The following is a 21,538-nucleotide window of genomic DNA, read 5'->3' as shown; positions in this document are numbered from 1 at the left end:
AGGAGTGAGTCATACAGTTCATGGTAGCTTCCTGGAGGGGGGATTATTGGCTCACAGGATAGGCAACTCCATTTTGACTATTCCTCTCGACCAGATCTTGGGATAGAGAAGAAAATGTGTCTGAACACGCTGATACGTTAACTACAGCACGTCGAAGGGCCCTAATGGGAGATGTTAGAGAAGCTATAATTGCCATAAAGGGCACAAGGTTATCACCTAAGTCAAGAATGTGAGTAATCAGGAAGCAGACATTTATTATGGAACTAGGCTTGGGTTAAATGAAAACCCACACCCTTATGTTTAAATATTTAAAGCTATAAAAAATGAAGCTAAGAAGCTATTAAAATTTATGTTCTATCCTCTTACCTTTGTGGTAAAATGGAAAAAAAGTTCTGTACTGGGAATCGAACCCAGGGGCACTCTTATCACTAAGCTATCTCCTCAGCCCTTTTTTATTTTTTATTTTGAGACAGAGCCTTTATAAATTGCTGTGGCCAGTCTTCAACTTGGGATCTTCCTGCCTTAGTCTCCTGAGTGGCTATGATTACAGGTGTCCCCACCATGCCCAGCTGAAATGGAAAATATTTTAAATCTGTGGTTTAGGTGATCAAAAGTAGGCAATAGAATTTAATTATTATTGTGCATATCTGGGGGTTTAATTGATGGGCTGTTGATGTTTAGATGAGTAAGAATAACACACATACACGCATATATAAAATTTAAAAATGATCATATATTTATCCCACTCAGTTTAACTTCCTTGTTTTCATTTCAGCAACATCCATAATTATATTTTTATAATCAAGTTTTTTTTTCAAATAACTTGTACTCTAAAAATAGTTCTAGTCTAAAGCAAAAAGCCACAGCCCGTGGGCCACAGGCAGCCTGTGGCTTGTCTTTGGATGGCCCTTAGAGCTCTCAGAATGGGTTCTACAATGTTTTAACAATAACACAAGACAGCTTATATGGCTCAGAAAGCCTAAAATATTTATTATCTGGTCCCTTACAAAAATGTTTCCTGACCCCCTAACCAAAAGCAAGGCTACTCAAAGTGTGGTCACTGGTATGATCTCTGAGCTGTGAAGCTGAATGTCAGTAGGGAATATGTTCCAAGACCCCAGGGGATGCCAGAAACCATGGTTAGTACCAAATCCTTCATATACTATGCTTTTTCTTATACATAAATATCTATGATAAAATTTAATTTATTAATAGAACTCAGAAAGAGATTAACAATGATAGCTAGTAATAAAATAGAACACTTATAATGACATACTGTAATAAAAGTAAATGTGCTTTCTAAATATCTTAATTTCTCACTGCTCTTAGCAATTATTTTCAGACCGCAAGTAAACATAGAAAGCAAAAACTCTGATAAGGAGCCCCACCATACATCTGTAAGCACAACTCTTTGTTGAGGTCACATTTTTTCATGGAAGACTTTCTTGATGAAGGAAGCTATATACTGATTAATTTGGACAGGGGTTTCTTATTTCCTGTGGACCAGCACTGAGCAATAATTATCCAAGGAATTAAAAATTTAAGTGTAACTATGGTCCTAAGTCTACAGAATTGACCTCGAGGGTTAATTGAAGCAACTCTAGGAAATTTAAAACTTAGCATTCCTTTTCACATTTTTAGAAATTATTTTTCTTCTAGAATATTCAAAGTTATCCATTAAAAGAATTTACAATGAACAAATATCACATTTAAAAATCTAAATTACTTGAAGCCAGGTGCAGTGGTGCATGCCTGTAATCCTAGCGACTCAGGAGGCTGAGGCAGGAAGATTATGAGTTCAAAGCCAGTTTCAGCAAAAGTGAGACACTAAACAAGTCAGTGAGACTCTGTCTCTAAATAAAATACAAAATAGGACTAGGGATGTGGCTCAGTGGTCGAGTGCCCCTGAGTTAAATCCCCAGTACACTCCCCAAATTACTTGAATAACACCTTAAATCTACTTAAAAAGAAAATTATTAAAATACTTTTTATAAAAATAAGATTATTGTAATTTTACCTTGTGGAAGAAAATCTAAGGCACAACAAAAATTTAAAGTTTATTTGAAGAAGAAGCAATTCACATAATCATATGTTCGTTGGCTGCTTGTGGTTAGCCAAGGTTAAGTTTTGTTTCTGTCTAATGTAAGCATTTACCAGAAATGACAGAAGTTTCACTTGTATTTTGCAGTGTAAGCAGCGTTATGGCCGTCTTTAAGATCCAGTCAGTTTTGTTTGTGCAGGAATTCTTCAGGCCTGGTATCCTGCTTGAATAGCATTCAACAACCATCTGATTGCCAATGTCAAGTTTGGTGTCATACCTCATGAATGATACATCTACACCTACACACACTCACCCTTCTTACCCACCAGCTGGTGCATCAATGTGCATCTTATTAGGAGTTATTTTTTGGCAGCCCTAACCACCAGGTCCACTGCCACCTGAACCAGGCTACAAACTCCTCAAGGCAAGGCTGCTGGTCATTCACTTTTTGGAGTCCACAAGATAGAATCAAATAAAAAGACGTGTGGATGATGGTGATGCTGGATATAACCTTTCTTTCTTTAAACATTCTTTTTAGATATACATGACAGTAGAGTGTATTTTGACATATTATACATACATGGAGTATAACTCCCATTCTTGTGGTTGTACATGATGTGGAGTTACGCAGGCTGTGTGTATTCACATATGGACACAAGAAAGTATGTCTGATTCATTCTATTGTCTTTCCTATTCCCATCCCCCTTCCTTCTCTTTATTCCCCTTTGTCTAATCCAATGAACTTTACCCCCCCCACACACACACATGATGTTTCTGATTGTCATATGATTTGCATCAAATAATCCTCAAGGATCCAGCAATTGTTCTCTTGACCGAGGACACCAACCAACAACCAATATATTCTATTGTGTGAAATCAGATGTGATGTTGTAATATTGTAATATACTCCTATGTGAAAATGCTTCATAAAAGGGAAGGCATCATACAAATAATTATTGTTATTAATGTAGTCTCCGTTGCCCTGATCATTGAGAATGACCCTTAACCTTTGATTGAGACATCCAACTTGCCCTATCCACAAGCAAATTCGCTGATATTCATCTTGTTAGGGAGTCTGCCTTCCGGTAGCCCTTGCCAGTTCCATTGTCCTCGATACCCACAACCAGTCAGTCTAGAGCTTTTCCTGCGCTCTGCACCTTTATGTGGAGCACTGGAGATGGTTCTTGAAGTAGTGGAGAGCCAGTTTGAACTGGACCCCAGCCCTGGTGTTGGTCCTGTATATGCTGTAGGTCTTCTCCAGGGCGGCCAACTCTGAGTCCTCCGATGGACTGCGGGGCTGGTGGCCGACAACCACATCTGTGCATGAGCCCACCAGCAGACTCCCCAGCCCATCAATAAAAAACTCTGTGAAGAGAGGGAGAGCGGGAGAAGAAATGAGAGCTCCCTCCAGAGAGCCTCCTGCAGCTCAGTGAGGGCGGCCAAGGGAGAAGCTAGAGAGGTCCAGCTCCGTGTAAAGCCACACCCCGAACTCCAGGAACCTGCCTGTCCCGATGTGTTGGGAGGCAATAAACTCATTTCTCAGGCAGAGAGGCATGATCAGGCTTCTATTGAACAGAACTGTGGGCTCCAGTTTGGAAGGATTGAGAGAGAGAGAGAGAGAGAGAGAGAGAGAGAGAGAGAGAGAGAGAGAGACGCGCGCACAGGGGCAGTTACCAGCAGCGCTTTAATAGGAGAGGACTTCTAGGGGAAAGTGACTGCAAAGCAGAACAGATCAGTAAGGGAATGAAGGGGAGGGGCATCTCAGATGGGCAGGGACAGCCTGGGAGAGGCCGGAAGTGGAAGACAGGTGAAGAGAGAGGGAGGCAAGAAAGATCATGAGCTCCCTAGTTTGGGGTGAAAGAGGAAGGAGACCCACTGGTGTGGCTCTTGGTGAGAACGCGCTGCGGAGGGGTACGCCCATCCCGGCTCCCTTCCCCGCTTCTCCAGCCTCCCACCTGAATGCGCCACACGTTGCAGGCGGGGATCAAAGCCAACTCTAAGGAGTCGCTCCGTGTGGGCCAGGAAGAAGTTGGCAACGCCACTGGTCACCACACAGTGGGGGAAGCCGTCCAGGCGCTGGAACCATCCGTTCCTCTTGTGAAGACAGTCACTTGCCTCGCTCTGTTCCAGCAACAGCTTGAACTGGAACACGTTCCCCATCACGCTGCCACCCACCTAGCCAGAGGGCACAGAGATGTGGTTTGAGAGCATCCTGCCTCTTCCAGGAAGCCCCACTGGACGACACCTCCCGTGTGATGAGAATCGCACCCGTTCTGGATTTGCCCTTCAAATCATCCCTCAGTTACTCTCTTCTTGCTCTGCGACCACAGTTTGTAACATACTGCTGCGGGGCCTTTTGGAGCTTTGAATTCCTGCGTTCCCTGATCTCCCTGATGTGAACAGCATTTCCCCAAGTCCAAAAGTCAGGCAACTGCTACCTTATGTTCTGATCACAGGAGCGCTAGCTCTCCTGTCCTGCAAGATCACTCAGCACTCTCTTCCATTACCGTAGTTCACGCAAGAGGCAGCCTATTCTCAATGGTCCATTTGTGAAGTGTGCATTTGCCAGATCTCCTTGCAGAAGATGTACCTAAGCTGCCTCCCTCCCTTTCTGTCTGATCCTGGCTTACCTCTCTATGCTGCCTGTCCATGCACTCATGGGGGATAAATGCATTTAAATGTTTGAGCTTCAGCAAAACCGGATGAGCAAGTACGTCATCCTTGGTATCCATGGAGAGCCGGTTCTCAGACCCTCTGCACTTACAGAACTCCACAGATGCTCAGGTCCCTTGTATGAAATGGCACAATTCCTGTATACTTTACATCTCTCTAGGGCCAGAGGTATAGCTCAATGGTAAAGCACTTGCCTAGCTGAGGTCCTGGGTTCCATCCCTAGCACTGAAAAAAAAAAAAAAAAAAATCATCTCTGGATTTCTTATGGCACCTACACAATGTAGTTGTTACACTGTATTGTTTAGGGAATAATGATAAGAAATGAAAATTTGTACAGGTTCAATATAGTCATGACCCTCAAGTGGTCTAACTACCTAGTACATGTCAGCAACAAGATAACTCCACCCCATGCCATTTTTGATCAGAGGTTGATTAGGTCCTCTGTTATAGAACTCACCAATACCAGGGGCAGACTGCATATCTAGGCCTGAAACAATCACCATCATTTAAAGGTGACACACTGAGGTCTACATTGTTCCTTCTCATCTTTTCCTTCTTCCTTACTTTTTATAAATGAACCCTCTGAGTTTTTAAGTGGAATAAATTTAAGTTGGCTAAAGTCAAGTAGCCAACTAAAGATGACATTTCCCACACCCCCTGCATCATAGTTTAATCTGGTGGCTAAATTCTGACTGGAGGGATATGATTTAGAACTAGTGTGTGCAACATCTAGCTCATGTCCTTAAAAGAAACCTTTGCAGGCCAGGCGTGGTGATGCACACCTATAATCCCAGAGGCTTCCCAGGCTGATGTAGGAGGACCAGGGTTCAAAGCCAGCCCCAGCAATTTAGTGAGACCCTATGCAACTTAGCAAGACTTTGTCTCAAGTTAAAAAAAAAAAAAAAAGAGGCTGGGGATGTGGCTCAGTGGTTAAGTGTGCCTGGGTTCAATTCCTAGTACACACACACACATACACACCAAAAAAAAAAAAAAAAAAAAAAAGAAAGAAACAGAAATCTGTTTGCCCTGGACTTCCTTCTCCCCCTTGTTTCTGGCCTGCGGGGGTGAGGTAGGGGGATCAAGGGGTGACAAGAGGAAACAGTTGTCTAGGATGCTCTTGGAAGCTGACCAGAATGCCAGCATGGAGTTTCAAAAGAGCATAAACTACACCTTCCCTCTTGTGTAGACTTGTTGGTATGGGGAAACCAACTATGTCTGAGTTCATTCAGATGCTCTGGGGATTTTCCACTGTGGTCATGCTACCTTACCTTAGGATCCATTTCCTTTTTTTTCTTCTCTTTTCTATACTTAATTGAAAAAAATAATTTTTTTTTTGAGGGGGGTTACCGGGGATTGAACGGTGCTTAATCACTGAACCACATCCCCAGCCCTTTTTAAAATATTTTTTTGTAGTTGTAAATTGACACAATACCTTTATTTTGTTTTATTTATTTCTATGTGGGGCTGAGGATCTAACCCAGTGCCTCGCACATGCAAGGCAAACATTCTACCGCTGAGCCACATCCTCAGCCCTCCAACCTTTTTTGATATTTTATTTAAAGACAGGGTCTCACTGAGTTGCTCAGTACCTTGCTAATCTGCTGAGGCTGGCTTTGAACTCAAGATCCTATTGCCTCAGCCTCCCAAACTGATGGGATTATAGGTGTGTGCTACTGTGCCCAGCTCAGCTAATTGACTTTTTTTTTTTTTTTTTTTTTTTTTTTTTTTTGGTATCGGGGATTGAACTCAGGGGCCTCAACCACTGAGTCATATCCTCAATCCCTTTTACATTTTATTTAGAGACAGGGTCTCATTGAGTTGCTCAATGCCTTGCTAAGTTGCTGAGGCTGACTTTGAACTCAAGATCCTCCTGCCTCAGCCTCCAGAGCCGCTGGGATTACAGGTGTGCACCACTGTGCCTGGCTAGTTAATTGACTTTTGATGTTTTTATTATTTTCCTCTTTTTAAAATGCCACTGGGGTCATGTGGCTTTTAAAATTTGTACTACAGGTCAAGCTTTCCTAATACTGAAATCTGAAATCCTAAATGGTCCACAACCCAAAACATTTTGAGAGGCAACATGACCCTACAAATAGTAAATTCTGTACCAGGAAACTTTGCCTCATGCACAAAATTATTTAAAATAGTGTACAAAATTGCCAGCATGGTGATGCACACCTGTAATCCCAGCAGCTTGGGAGGCTGAGACAGGAAGATCTCAAGTTCTAAGCCAGCCTCAGCAAAAAGCAAGGCACTGAGCAACTCAGTGAGACCCTGACTCTAAATAAAATACAAAATAGGGCTGGGGATGTGGCACTGAGTTCAATCCCTGGTACCCCCCACTCCCAAAATAGGATATAAGATTATCTTCAGGATATGTGTATGTATAAGGTATATACAAATCAAATGGATTTCACGTTTAGATCTGGGTCCCATCCAAGATATCTCATTGTATATATACAAATATTCAAAAAGTTGGGGCTGGGGTGTAGCTCAGTTGATAGAGTGCTTGCCTCACATGCCCAAGGCCCTGGGTTCAATCCCCAGCACCAAACAAAGCAAATATTCCAAAAGTTTTAAAAATCCAAATTACAAAGCACTTCTGGTCTCAAGCATTTAGATAAGGGTGGCTTTACCCTGTTTATAAAAAAAAATGTTCTGTGACAGAACTAAAGCACAGCTCTTTTAAATCTCCCATAGGTCCTCTGAGGGAGTTGGAAGTGATGCACAAACACACCATTTTAAAAGTAGAACAACTGTGAATTTTAAGTGGAGGGTGTATTTGCTCAAAGAAAAGCAAGTGTGGAGGCAAAAGCAGAATTCACATCTCCCGGTTCCTCGGGTTCCTTGTGCAGTGCTCTCAGGCCCAGAGCTGTGAGGACTTATTCATCTGTCACCTGTGGCATCAGCTCTCTCCCTCCCTCCCTCCCTCCCTCCCTCTCGGTGCTCTTTCCTCTCTTTTTCTCCAGCCTCCCCTTCTGTCCCTTACCACATCCAACTCGGTTTTCTCCAGGACATCCACCAGCACCTCAATCTTGGTCTTGTTGTTGAAGACAAAGTCATCGTCCACCCAGAGAACATATTTGGTGATAACTTGAGATATGGCCAGGTTTCTACCAGCAAACCAACCCTGTAAGTGGCACAAGCTTAGATCAGCAGTTGCCCACCCTGGTTACCAAGGAGAATTGCTGGGGATGCTTCCCAATAACCAGGCTGTACTCCCTCATGGATTATGTCAGAATCTGTGGGGGTGAAGCCAATACACGGCCAAGGTTGAAAAGCACTGGGAAAAGGGAATTCATGTCTCAGAGAAACACAGTAAGAGAGAGTGACTTTCTGGACAAAAAAAAGTTAGAAAGTCTTTATTGGGGGGTTGGGGTTGTGGCTCCATGGCAGAGCACTTGCCTCGCACATGTGAGGCACTGGGTTCAATCCTCAGCACCACATAAAAATAAATAAACAAGATAAAGATATTTTTAAAAAAGTCTTCACTGGCCTTGTAGACTCCATGAATGGACAGAAGAATTTTTTCACCTCACAGAATTCCTGTGATTCTTTTTCTACCTCCTAAGAGATGTCAAGTTTGGGGGACATCTGAAAAGTACTATAATCATTTCCTCCTTTACCCATGCAGGAAGGCATGTGGGGAAGAGAGAATTCTCTGCTGCTGGAGCTACACTTCAAGAATCCTTGGGATGTCAGAGACGGCAAGTTATTTATAAGGACCCCTTGTCATTTCCACACCAAATATGAAGGAAGATGAAATAACTGCTTGTTAATGCAGAAATATGAGGGTGACCCGATTTCTTTCTGAATCTGGAGTTAGCAAAGGGACTCAGGGAGAGACTCCAGGCCCTCCCACTCCAGGACTCCTCTTGTCTTTGGAGACCACTATAGTAGCCCCATCCAGGGTAGAACTTGACTCTGGAGCCCTCTTGTCCAAGGAGAAAAGTACCCCCAGACCTGAGAGGGACATACCTTCCCAAAGGGCATTGTATAATACTCCACATAGTCATCTTTAATTTCCAGGGGCTTCTTGCCATCATCAGCCACGATCACAGTCACATCTGGGTAATACTCTCGAATACTCTGGAGTAGGACCTTAAGCTTGTGGGGACGAAGGAAAGTCTTGGTGGCAATGGTCACCAGATTTCTGAGCTTCTTCTCTGAACAAAAAAAGAGTAGATGCCAGAGTTTTGTCTTGCAGGAAGCCTCACTGTCTTGACTTGCTCTCTGATGTTGCTTGGTTTTATTTTACCAGTGCTGGGAATTAAACCCAGGGCCTTACATACTAGGTAAGTGTTCTACCACTGAGCCACACCCCAGCCTCCTGAGGGCTTCTTCTTCTCTTCCTTTTTTTTTTTTTTTTTTTTTTTTTTTTTGGTACTGGGGATTGAACCCAGGAGCCCTTAACCCCTGAGCTACATCCCTAGTCCTTTTTTATATTTTATTTGGAGACAAGTTGCTGAGGCTGGCTTTGAACTCACAATCCTCCTGTCTCAGCCTCCAGAGCCCCTGGGATTACAGGTGTACTCCATCGCGCCTGCCCTGAGGGATTCTTCATGCCACATGTCACTTGATTGGAAACTGAAGGCATTGACAACACCCAACTTGTTGAAATTTTACATCTTTTCCTTTTCCTGGTTCTGTGAGCTCTGCTATGCCATCTTCCTACTGTTAGAATGCTTCCTTTTTTTTTTTTTTTCTTTTCTTTCTACTCACTCTTTAGCATTTTACAGGCACCCTGCTTCCATCTTAATACTAGAAGTTAAGATGCTCAGAGCTTCACCACTCAAGAGGTCCAAGGAGGAGAGTCACAGAACCCAGGTCTTAAGAAATCGAGACCTGTTCCTGCCATCAGATACAAGCCCTAGGAGAAGTCTACCTGGTCATTCTCCTCAGGAAGATATGGAAGGAAGGAGGTCCATTTGGAGACTGCAAGGCCTGGACTAAATTGTCCATTCTGAGGCATGTGACTTACGTAAAAGACTGGGGATAGGTCAGCTTTTCCAAGGAGAAGATCCCATGATGAAACAACTGGAGCCGTAGGTGGTCTGGAGTCAGCCAGTGGAGGTGGAGCCCTACCCACCAGCTGAATTTGGGGATGTCAGCAGGGCTGGTGTGGATGGAGTTAGCTCTGGCTGAAAGCCACACCCTACTACTGTGGGTAGGTGAGCATACATAACCCCAGGCAGAGTCACTTTCTCAGAATGACAGAAATCAGAAGTCATTTCAGAATCCCCTTAAAAATTTTGTCTTGGGCTGGGGATGTGGCTCAAGTGGTAGCGCGCTCGCCTGGCATGCGTGCGGCCCGGGTTCGATCCTCGGCACCACATACAAACAAAGATGTTGTGTCCGCCGAGAACTAAAAAATAAATATTAAAAAATTCTCTCTCTCTTTAAAAAAATTTTTTTTGTCTTGCACCTTTACTTCAGCTCCTAGTGAATCTGATGAAGGGGAAAAGACACCAGTGGAAAGAGGCAAGTAAAGCGTCCTCAAGCTGGGGGTGGTAGTACAATCCTGAAATCCCATTCACTATGGAGGCTTAGGCTGGAGGATGGGAAATTCAAGGCTAACCTCAGCAATTTAGCAAGACCCTAAGCCACTCAGTGAGACCCTGTCTCTAAATAAAACACAAAAAAGGGCTGGGGATGTGGCTAGGGGATGTGCTAAATTGGCTTTGAACTAGCAATCCTCCTGCCTCAGCCTCCTGAGTCATAGGGATTACAGGCATGTGTTTCTGCACCCAGTTAAAGCATATATTTTAATCACTAAAAATATTGTGGAATATATGTTTTTTTTTTGTGTGTGAACTGAGTGCTTTACCAAAGCCCTATTTGATGTTCTTTCCTTACTAATATATAGGTGTCCTTAAGTAAAATTAGACTTTAATGTGTGTTGAAGATGTTCATTTCCCCCATGTGTCCATTGTCATTTCACTTTGCTTATGGTGGGTTTCTGCCATAAAAATATTCTAAAATGTTATAGATCTTTTTTTGGGGGGAGTACCGGTGATTGAACTCAGGGGCACTTGAACACTGAGCCACATCCCCAGCCCTATTTTATATTTTATTTAGAGACAAGGTCTCACTGAGTTGCTTAGTACCTCACTTTTTGCTGAGGCTGGCTTTGAACTCATGATCCTCCTGTCTCAGACTCCTGAGCCACTGGGATTACAGGTGTGGGCCACTGTGCCTGGCTAAAATGTTATATATCTTATGGTTTTAGTCTCTAGGCTTTGTGTCATGCCTTACATGCCAACATTACTTTTTAAACTCTATGGGTTATTTTTTAGTACTTTAAAAATACTTAGATATGTGATCTATTTGAAATCTATCTTGCGATGAGTTGTGATATAGATTCAACTTTTTACCTTTCACATAGCTACACAGTGATCCCACATAATTTCTTGACTAATCCATCTTTAAGTTGTTAATTTGCCCCATTTAATTTGAAAAGCTACCTTTATCACGCTGTGAAATTCCAACATGTATTGAGTCTATTTCTGGGTTTCCAATTTTATTCCAAAGTGTTCACTATTTTTATTACTATTACTTATTAAAATGTTATAAATCACCAGACAGTCACTCACACCTAAAATCACCATGGCTCAGGAGGCTGAGACAGGAGGATGACAACTTCAAGGACAGCCTCAGCAACTTAGCAAGGCTCTATGCAACTTAGTGAGACCCTGTCTCAAAATATAAAAAATTTTTAAAAACATGGTGGGGAGGACTAGGGTATAGTTCAGTAGAGTATTTGCCTAGCATGTGTGAGTTACTGGCTTTGATTCTCAGCACCACATAAAAATCAATAAACAGGGCTGACATTGTGGCTCAGTGGCAGAGCACTTACCTTGAGTATGTGAGGAATTGTGTTCGATCCAGGGCACCACAATAAATAAACAAACAAAATACAGATCGTGCCCATGTATAACTTATAATAAGTAAATAAATAAATAAATAAACCATGTAGAGCCAAAGGAATGAGAAGCTGTACTCCATTTGTGTACTATGTGTCAAAATGCAATCTACTGTAAAATAAATTATATAATTTTTAAAAATTATGTTACTTGCAACAAATAAATAAATAAAGGTATTGTGTCCATCTACAACTAAAAATTAAAAAAAAAAAACAACAAGGCAGAATGTGGCTCAGTAGTTAATTGCCCTAGAGTTCAATTCCCAGTACAAAAAAAAATTTTAAAAAGGTATAATTTCCTTTTTCAAAATAAGCAGAAACCACATAGTAAGTAAATACAGTGAAGCAATACTAGGGGAATGTGTTCTAAATTTTTTTTTTCCCTTGAACAAAACTTGTGCTCAAGAATCCCACCAGCCCTGTAGTTGTGATCAGTTCTCCTCCATATCAGAGACATCTCCTCCAAATTTCAACCAGTAGCTCTACAAGATACCACAGTGGAGCTCCAAGGACAAGGGCCTTACCTGGTCCGGGGTCATATAACTTGGGTATGACCGGATGGCGGATGGTCACTGGGAACTTGGCCACTGAGGATTTGGATGTCAGAATCACTGAAGGGAGAAAAGACTGAGTAGCACCACATCTGGGTGGAACTCCACACTGCCCCAGGAAGCAGACTGGATGGGCTCAGGTGAAGGTGGTGGGGTGAGTCCTGGCAGGGACAAGATTGAGGACTCCACAGAGCCTATGGCCTGTGGGCTCCTGACTTGTCCCTAGGGCAACCTGATGAATGCCTCCAAAGCTCTCATTCTCCCCCTGTGAGAGTGTGCTGGGCGGAGTGGGCTATGGATCCCAGAGTCTGGATTAAGATTGTGCCGTGTACTCTCTGAAACACCTTGAAGAAGTCACTTCACTGCCTTCTCTGCCTACAAAACCAGGATAACAGTACCTGCTCTGTTTCACCTCACAGGGTCATTTTCTGAAAGGAAACGCTTTAAAACTTGAAGGTGGGAAGAACTATCTTTTTAGCTAGGGGTCATGAGTGATCTGTCCCATGTTGCATTTGTCTTCTGTTGGTGTCCTGGGAATGCATCCTGTGCGGCTAGTGAAGAGAAAAGGGTGATTTTTAACTGATCCAGAAGGAAACCGAGACTGCCTTGAAGATGGCAGGAACTGTTCTCCCGAGGTTTCTGGAGCGGGGAGAGGAGACAAAGTCACTGCCCTTAGAACTGAGAGTTCCCCCACATGTCCTCTTTCTGTTAGAGCCCAGGCCAGTATATTCATGCACAGACTGGCTCCCTCCTCTCTCCTTTCAAAGCTGAAGACTGAGCTTTAAGACCTGGGGAATAGGAGACATAACTGGACGGGAGACAGAATGGCTGGTGCTTTGGTTCGGGTAAATCTCTCCCAAAGGAAATGTGCTGAAGGCTTGCTTACCAGTGTGGCACCACCGGAAGGGGAGGAGCCTTTAGGGGGCGGGGCATGGGGAGGTCTTCAGATGACTGCAGGTGAGCTCCTGAGGGGATGGTGGGACCCTAGCCCCTGCCTCTTCTGTTCTCTTTTGCTTCCATGCACTCCATGCCATGATGTGCTGCCTCCCCGCAGGCCCAAAGCAAAGGTCCAAACAACCATGAACTGAAACCTCCAAAGCTGTGGGCCATGATAAACTTTTCCTCTTTATAAATTGATCATTTCAGGTATTTGTTATGACAGAACACTAATACAGGTGGTTTCCTCAGCAAGCCCACTGTTGTGTGATGGGAGCCTCATGAATGGTTTGTTCTGTCCTTGAGTCACCCTACGGGATCAATGGCAATGTAGGAATAGTATTGGATACAGTAATTGGGAAGTCTGGTATTAGAAATAAATGCAAATGAAGAATCTTAAACACAGGCAGGCTTCCTGGAGAAAGAAGACTGAAGAGGAATCCCAGTGGTATTTTCTAGTTTCTTAGACATTTGTGGTCCAAAGACAGGTTCTCACCCGTGTCCACTTTGTGGTGCTGGTACCCTGTGCTGGTATATGTCACATGCTGGAGAATGAACTTCAAAAGCTCCCGGCTACTGGTTGAAATGATCAGCTGCTTCTGGCCTCTGCCCTGCACAATATCACCTGGGACATCAGCGAGAGTGTTGAATGTCCCCAGAGAAGCTGTCAGGGTGACCTAGGATAGTATTAAGTTTATTCACATTATTATGCAACTATCATCCATTTCTATAACTTCTTCACCAATCCCAACTGATTCTTTGTATCCATTTAACAATAACTTCCCATTTTTCATTCCCCAGGCCCCTGGCCCCTGGCAGAAAGATGCTAAATGCCAGGATAGGAAAGTATCTTTTTTCAGGAAAAGCATATGCACAGGATGACCAGCAGGGGGCAGAGCACAGAAGAGCTGAAGACACAGGAGGGCTGAAGGACATTGTAGTTCTAGTTTTGCAGGGAATGGCTGCTGCAGCTGTATCCTCTCCATCCACTAAGGCCTAGACTAAGTATTAGGACTCCTGTGTGTTTAAGGAACTGTTTCTGCAAACATAGGGTATTTCTTGGTTTGTAAGATTTCTTCTTATTCTTCTTACTAGATTTGTTCTTGCTATTATTCTGTGTTACTGAGATCAAATTTAGGACTTCACACATGCTAGGAGAGTATTCTACCACTGAGTCACACCCCCAACCCTACTCCTGGGTTTGTTGTTGTTGTTGTTGTTGTTGTTGTTTGTTTGTTTATTTTGTTTTAAGAGTACATTTTTATTTTATTATTTTTTATATACACACACTTTTGGGGGGGGCTGGTGGGGTTTTTTGTTGTTGTTGTTGTTGTTTTGTTTTTGAGGTTTTTTTGTTTGTTTTGTTTTGTACTGGGTGCTTAATTACTGTACATCCCCAGCCCTTTTTTGTATTTTATTTAGAGACGGGGTCTCTTGAGTTGCTTAGGGTCTTGCTTAATTGCTGAGGTTGGCTTTGAACTCACAATCCTCCTGCCTCAGCCTCCTGAGCTGTTGGGATTATAGGCATGGGCTACCATGCCTATTTTACGGCTGTTTTTGACTATTTGCCATCTCATCCTCACTCTAACCTCCAAAGGGAGATTTTTAGGACTTGGTTGGAGACCCTTTTCCCTTCTTACTTTATACTTTCCTGCTAAAGGATTTCATCCATTCTTATTACTTTAAAGAAACAATTATTTATGAATGGTTTCAAAACCAGCTCATATCTTTTGGTAATCTAGCTGCCTGGTTGGTGGTCTTGCTAGGAAATTTCCCAAGCAACTCCAACTTAGTGTCTTAGACACTGAATTATTGATAGTTTTGATACTGATAGAAACTACTGGATAGATACCCATTGCCCACTCACCCCCTTTCTCCCTGCTTGGTGAATGGCACTTTGTCCACTCACCTGCTCAAGCCCCCCAAAGGAAGTTTTTCTTGTTCTCTTCTTCTCCTCTTACCTACAGCCCATTGTGGGCAAGCCCTGCCAGCTCTATCTTAGACATGCAGGTAGCTGTACACCTCTTCTCTCCACCCCCACTGCCACCCTCCACGCTGCTCTCTGCTCTTGCCTTCTGCAATAATCAAGTAGATTTGTTTGGTTTTGGTGCTGGGGATGGTACCCAGAGTCACTTTACCACTGAGCCACATCCCCAGCCCTTTTTATATTTTATTTTGAGACACAGTCTCACTAAGTTGATTAGGGCATTATTAAATTGCTGAGGCTGGTCTTGAACTTGCGATCCTCCTGTTTCTGCCTCCTGAATTGCTGGGATTACAGTTGTGTGTCATCACACCCAGTCATAGTCAGGTATCTTTATGAAAATACCCAAAGGATTTAAAGTCAGCATACTGCAGTGACACAGCCATATCAATGTTGACAGCAACTCAATTCATAAGAGCTAAGCTATGGAACCAATCTAGGAGCTCCTCAACAGATGAATGGATAAAGAAAATGTGGTATATATACACAATGGGATATTATTCAGTCATAAAAAAGAATGACTTTATGACTTTTTTCCAGTAAATGGATGGATATGGAGACTATTATGCTAAGTGAAATAAGCCGATCCCCCATACCAAAGTTGAATGTTCTCTCTGATCTGTGGCCATCCAACAAGGTGTGTGTGGGGGAAATAGAAGTTCATTGGATTAGACAAAGGAGAATGAAAAAAAAGTGAGGGGGGACAGGAATAGAAAAGACAGCAGAATGAATCTGACATAAGATTCCTAGGTACATATATGAATATACCACAGTGAATATCATTTACAACCACAAGACTAGGATCCTAATTAGAATAAGATGTACTCCATGTTTGTATAAATATGTCAAAGTATACTCTACTGTCATGTATAATTAAAAATAACAAGTAAAAAATCAACTGTAGGGGCTGGGGATATAGCTCAGTTGGTAGAGTGTGTGTGTGTGTGTGTGTGTGTGTGTGTGTGTGTGTGGTGCTGGGGATTGAACCCAGGTCCTTGTGCATGCAAAGCAAGTACTCTACCAACTGAGCTATATCCCCAGCCCCTACAGTTGATTTTTTACTTGTTATTTTTAATTATACATGACAGTAGAGTATACTTTGACATATTTATACAAACATGGAGTACATCTTATTCTAATTAGGATCCTAGTCTTGTGGTTGTAAATGATATTCACTGTGGTATATTCATATATGTACCTAGGAATCTTATGTCAGATTCATTCTGCTGTCTTTTCTATTCCTGTCCCCCCTCACTTTTTTTTCATTCTCCTTTGTCTAATCCAATGAACTTCTATTTCCCCCACACACACCTTGTTGGATGTCCACAGATCAGAGAGAACATTCAACCTTTGGTATGGGGGATTGGCTTATTTCACTTAGCATAATAGTCTCCATATCCATCTATTTACTGGAAAAAAGTCATAAAGTCATTCTTTTTTATGACTGAGTAATATCCCATTGTGTATATATACCACATTTTCTTTATCCATAAACTGTAATCCCAGCAGCTTGGGAGGCTGAGACAGGAGGATCCTGAGTTCAAAGTCAGCCTCAGCAACTTAGCAAGGCCTTAAGCAACTCAGCAAGATCCTAGGAGGGTCTAGGGATAAAGCTCAGCATTTGAGAGCCCTTAGGTTCGATCCCTAGTACAAAAAAAAAAAAAAAAAAAAAAAATCAACTGGATTGTCACTCCTGCTGAAAACATGATTTAATCAACAGATACTCTCTGAGAATGAACACGGTATTCCAGTGAGGAAGACATCAACCAGCACAGAGCCACACACAGTTACTCAGCTACAGATAAGGACCATAAAGAAGGTAGCAGAAGGAACTGGGGCATAGTTCATGGGTAGAACACCTTTCATGAGTCCCTGGATTCTATCCCCAGCACTGAAAGCAAAAAAATGTAAAAATAAAACAAAAGGGGCTGGGGATACAGCTCAGTTGGTAGAGTGCTTGCCTTGCATACACAGGCCCTGGGTTCAATCCCCAGCACCACAAAAAACAAAACAAAACAAAACAAAAAAAACAGTGCAACAAGAAAGTGACAGTAACAAGGTTGGGGACGTGCTCAAGGGGTGGGGGAACCAGAGAAGACCCACGGAGGACAGAATTAGCTCACTCATCACCATTCCAGCCTCTATCTGGCATGCAGAGGTAGGAAAACTAAAGTTACCTTTCACCCAGGGTACATCCCACCAATCAGATATCCCTTCAAAAGATCTCGACTTGGAGCATTCAGTAGGGAAAGAAGGACACTGAGCACTGTTGTCCTGCCAGCCCTGACCTCAACAGAGGTCACACAAGCCAGAGGCCACACAAGCTAGCAGCTTTCTCTGCAGCAGAAATAGCAGCCACGGTGGTGGCCCAATGCTTTGTGAGGCCTTGGGAATTCTCCCCACAACTCCAGCCACCCCCAAGGCTGAGAAGATCATGCTTCTACACCCATCCTCCTCATGGCCCACCTTGGACTCACGGGCTATTTCATCTGATAAGGGCAGTAACGGCAGTGCAATGCTGGGAAGGGGAATCTTACCTCATAGACTGGGGCATCTGGACCTTCAAACTGGAGACCTGGAGGACACAGGGAAAAGGACAAAAAGTGCCATCTGAGAGGATGCCAAGGATCCCTGATGCTCTCCCCTAACTACACATCCTTGAGAGACTCTAAGTGTCACCAGCTTTCCAGAGTGTTGGCTGACAAACCTCTTCTCTCCAAAGCTGTCAGATGGTGCCACAGTCTTTCAAAAACCCAAGTGGTTCTAAGGCCTCCAGGGCCCTTCCTCAGCTTTGGATGCTGGGAATTTACTCAGCTCCTTCCTGGTACCGAAAGGAAGGCAGCAATGGAGACATCCTTAGACAAGGGATCTGGATTTGTAAAATTCACAGAGATAGAAAGGAGAACGGGGATTGCTAGAGGCTGGGGAATGAGGAATTGTTGTTAAATAGGTATATAGTACCAATTGTAGCTGGGTACGATGGTGCATGCTTGTAATCCCAGAGGCTCCAGAGCCTAAGAAAGGAGGATCCTGAGTTCAAAGTCAGCGTCAGCAACTTATCAAGGCCCTAAACAACTCAGCAAAAGCCTGTCTCTAAATAGAATATGAAAAATGGGTTGAGGATGTGGCTTAGTGGTTGAGTGTCCCTAGGTTCAATCTCTAGTACCAAAAAAAAAAAAAGAAAAAAGTACCAATTGGAGGGCTGGAGGTGTGGCTCAGTGGTAGAGTGCTTACTGAGCATGTGCAAGGCCTTGAGTTCCATCCCCAGCACTGTGGAAAATAAAAATAAAATAAAAAGTTTCAGTTGGGAATTGTGAAGAGGTTCTAGAGATGTCTAGAGATGGGTGATGGTTGTAAAACAGTGTGAATATACTCAATGCCACTGAACTATATGCTTTAAAATGGTCAAAATGAGGGTCAGGGTTGTAGTTCAGTGGTAGAGTGCTTGCCTCTCATGTGTGAGGCACTGGGTTCAATCCTCAGCACCATATAAAAAATAAATGAAGTAAAGATATATTTTAAAAAGTTATCTTCTGGAGCTGGGGATATAGCTCAGTTGGTAGAGTGCTTGCCTCGCATGCACTAGGCCCTGGGTTCAATCCCCAGCTCCAAAAAAAAAGGTTATCTTCTAAAAAAATGGTCAAAATGATAGTTTGTGTTGCACATATTTTACCATAATGAAAAGTATCATCCCAAATAGAAAAGCATTTTTAAATAGCTATTCAAAAGCTAGGGATGGTGGCATACACTTGAAATCCCATCTACTTGGGAGGTTAAGGCAGAAAGATCTGAAGTTCAAGTCCAGCCTGGGCAACTTGATGAGACCCTGTCTCAAAATAAAATAAAAAGGGTTGGGGTTGCAACTCAGAGTTAAAGCACTTGTTCAGCATATGGGAGACCTTGGGTTCAATCCCCAGCACCAAAAAAACAAAAAACAACAATAACAACAACAACAACAACAAAAAAAAAAACTATTCAAATCCATTATCAATTCACTCCAAATGTATTTACTTTAAAATCTCTATTTTTATAATATGTTTAATTGTAATTCAGACACACCTTCTTTATGTGGCCCGAGTAAGCTTACTAGACTCTTACCGTCTAGAGAATTGGCAATATAGATAGAGTTTATTTCAGGGCTGGGGTTGTATTTCAGCTGTAGAGCGTTTGAAAAGCAAGAGGGCAGGAACAGAAATGAAGGGAGCTGGCTCACCTGGAGGAGGGGCTGAGGCTACTCCCTGCTTCTCTCTTCCCTTTGTCCCATCTGGGAGGCTCAGCCCCAGCTCTGGTACCTGCCTCTGGCACTTACTCATTGTTCCCTGTTTGGTGACTTTAAGTAATTTGGCTCTTGCTCATTGATACAGGACCTAAAGAGGGCTCATCTGACTCCAGGAGACATGCCCCATCCCAGCTGTCATTGCCACCCAGCATATACTTGAAGAGTTCATGGTGGGGCTGTTTGCCTAAAGATCCCAGAGCAGAAGAGTCCATCAGCCCAGTCCACTGAATCCACCGTCTCTGCACTGGGGGAAGACATGTGCACATGCAGTCTCATGCTTCTTGTCTCTTCTGGTAACATCGCACTTGGCTTTGAAAAGGGATGTGATACTGAACTAGAGGGATGTGTAAAAATCTACCATGGAGGAAGTTCTAAACAGCAGAAATAAGCTTTTCAAAATGCCCTCCCTGGAGAACGGCTCATGTGTTGCCTTTGCCCTTCATGCTAAAATATTCCCAAGAGTCAACTTTGCCCTAAGATTCTTAGAGACACACAGCTGTCTGTCCTCTTCTGTATTTTCTTTGTTCCCCAGGAAGATCACAGCCGCTAAGGGAGATTGCCAGTTGTGGAACCAGGGAGGTTAACATTAAATGACATCACACCAAGCTTCTTGAGTGGTGCTGTGTATACAGCTGGCACTCAATGAATGACTCCTTCTTCTCCCTCCTTTTTCCCTAAGGAGAGTAAGAATAATGTCTGCAGCCTCTAGGATGCTGGTATACCTACCTGGGATGAGAATCGTGTGCAGGGGCATCACCTCTACTCCGTGGACTGGGTACCCAAAGGGGATGTTGGGCTGGGCCAGCAGGGGTAGTGGGCGTGGCAGCCCTTCTCTGCAGGAGAATGCAAACATGAGCAGCTGCCCTGATGCTGGTCCTGTGGTTGGTCCTCAAAGTGGTCCCTGCACACACAGCTTTGCCCTTCCCATGTTGAGAAATCAAAAGTAGATTGTTCCTGTCACCCTCCCGCATATCTTTATTTTCACTCCTCACCCCAAGCTCTATTCCACAAAGGTACTAGGGCAGTATACAACAAAGCACATAAATATTAAAAATCATAACAAAAAATGAAATTATCAGACCATGGGGGTCAACCCTCCTGCAGTAGCTGAAAACCAAGGTCATATCTGAACTTCCTGGTAGCCAGGTATAAAGTGATTGACAGTACACTGTCCTTATTATCAACAGGGAGATGCAGATCCATTCTGGAAGGGAAAGAAACTTTCTCCAATACTAAAACATTAGCTATATCACAAGAAACTTGATTGTGAGTGGTTGTTATCTCAATATTTGTAGAGCAAACCCAGTAACTATTTTTATGGTTTGCTATAGTTGTTGACATCCTTCAGTCAATGGCAAAAGCATACCAATCCAGGAAGAATGAGGCTTTGAGGGACAAAACTGTGGTTAAAATGTAACTTTGAGGGATCCAGTTAACTAAGCATATCACTTAAATTACCTTGGGAAAAATAAGACCATTCCAGCGAATATGCATGCTAATAAGAAAAGGATAAAATTTTTAAATGAAAAAGGGCATAAATAAACATGTGAAACATGCTTCACTTCCATATCAATCAAGAAATGTGTATTTAAAAAATAATGAAGTTTGTAATCCCAGTGGCTCAGGAAACTAAGGCAGGAGGATTGCAGGTTCAAAGCCAGCCTCAGCAATTTAGCAAGGTCCTAAACAACTCAGTGAGACCCTGTCTCTAAATAAAATCCAAAAAAGGGCTAGGGATGTGGCTCAGTTGTTGAGTGCCCCTGAATTCAATCCCCGGTACCCCCAAAAAATAAATAAATAAATAAAAATAATGAAATACTTTTCAAATTGAAGTTTTAAAATGGTAAAAGCAGTGGCTGGGGATGTGGCTCAAGCGGTAGCATGCTGGCCTGGCATGTGTGCGGCCCGGGTTCGATCCTCAGCACCACATACAAACAAAGATGTTGTATCCGCCGAGAACTGAAAAATAAATATTAAAAAATTCTCTCTCTCTCTCAAAAAGGACTGAGGATGTGGTTCAGTGGTTAAGGGCCCCTGGGTTCAATCCTGGGTGCCAAAATAAATAAATAAATACATAAAAATGAATACAGCGTAATGAGAAAATGGTAACAAATACTCAAAGCTCATCACTTCTTAAGTATTTTACTATTAA

The 21,538-nt window shown here is 42.9% G+C and overlaps 1 protein-coding gene and 1 non-coding gene across 2 annotated transcripts in view; one reads left to right on the top strand and one right to left on the bottom strand.

Moving 5' to 3' along the window:
- Positions 1–3,200: 3,200 nt before the first annotated feature.
- B4galnt2 (beta-1,4-N-acetyl-galactosaminyltransferase 2 (SID blood group)) overlaps positions 3,201–21,538 on the bottom strand; it is a 36,043-nt gene continuing 17,705 nt past the window's right edge. Inside the window, exons 4-11 of the mRNA XM_076871364.1 lie at positions 20,113–20,219; positions 17,645–17,682; positions 13,620–13,800; positions 12,161–12,247; positions 8,693–8,880; positions 7,704–7,844; positions 3,997–4,216; positions 3,201–3,406 (exon numbers count right to left, since the gene is read on the bottom strand). Of these exons, the coding sequence (XP_076727479.1) occupies positions 3,201–3,406; positions 3,997–4,216; positions 7,704–7,844; positions 8,693–8,880; positions 12,161–12,247; positions 13,620–13,800; positions 17,645–17,682; positions 20,113–20,219 (1,168 nt within the window). The remainder of the gene's footprint in view (positions 3,407–3,996; positions 4,217–7,703; positions 7,845–8,692; positions 8,881–12,160; positions 12,248–13,619; positions 13,801–17,644; positions 17,683–20,112; positions 20,220–21,538) is intronic.
- Positions 18,640–18,721, top strand: Trnaa-cgc (transfer RNA alanine (anticodon CGC)). Its single transcript has one exon. It is a non-coding gene; the product is annotated as a tRNA-Ala (tRNA).

The sequence above is a fragment of the Callospermophilus lateralis genome, chromosome 11, assembly GCF_048772815.1.
Source record: "Callospermophilus lateralis isolate mCalLat2 chromosome 11, mCalLat2.hap1, whole genome shotgun sequence".
Classification (NCBI taxonomy): Eukaryota; Metazoa; Chordata; class Mammalia; order Rodentia; family Sciuridae; genus Callospermophilus; species Callospermophilus lateralis.
This window is presented reverse-complemented; position numbering and strand designations above follow the sequence as displayed.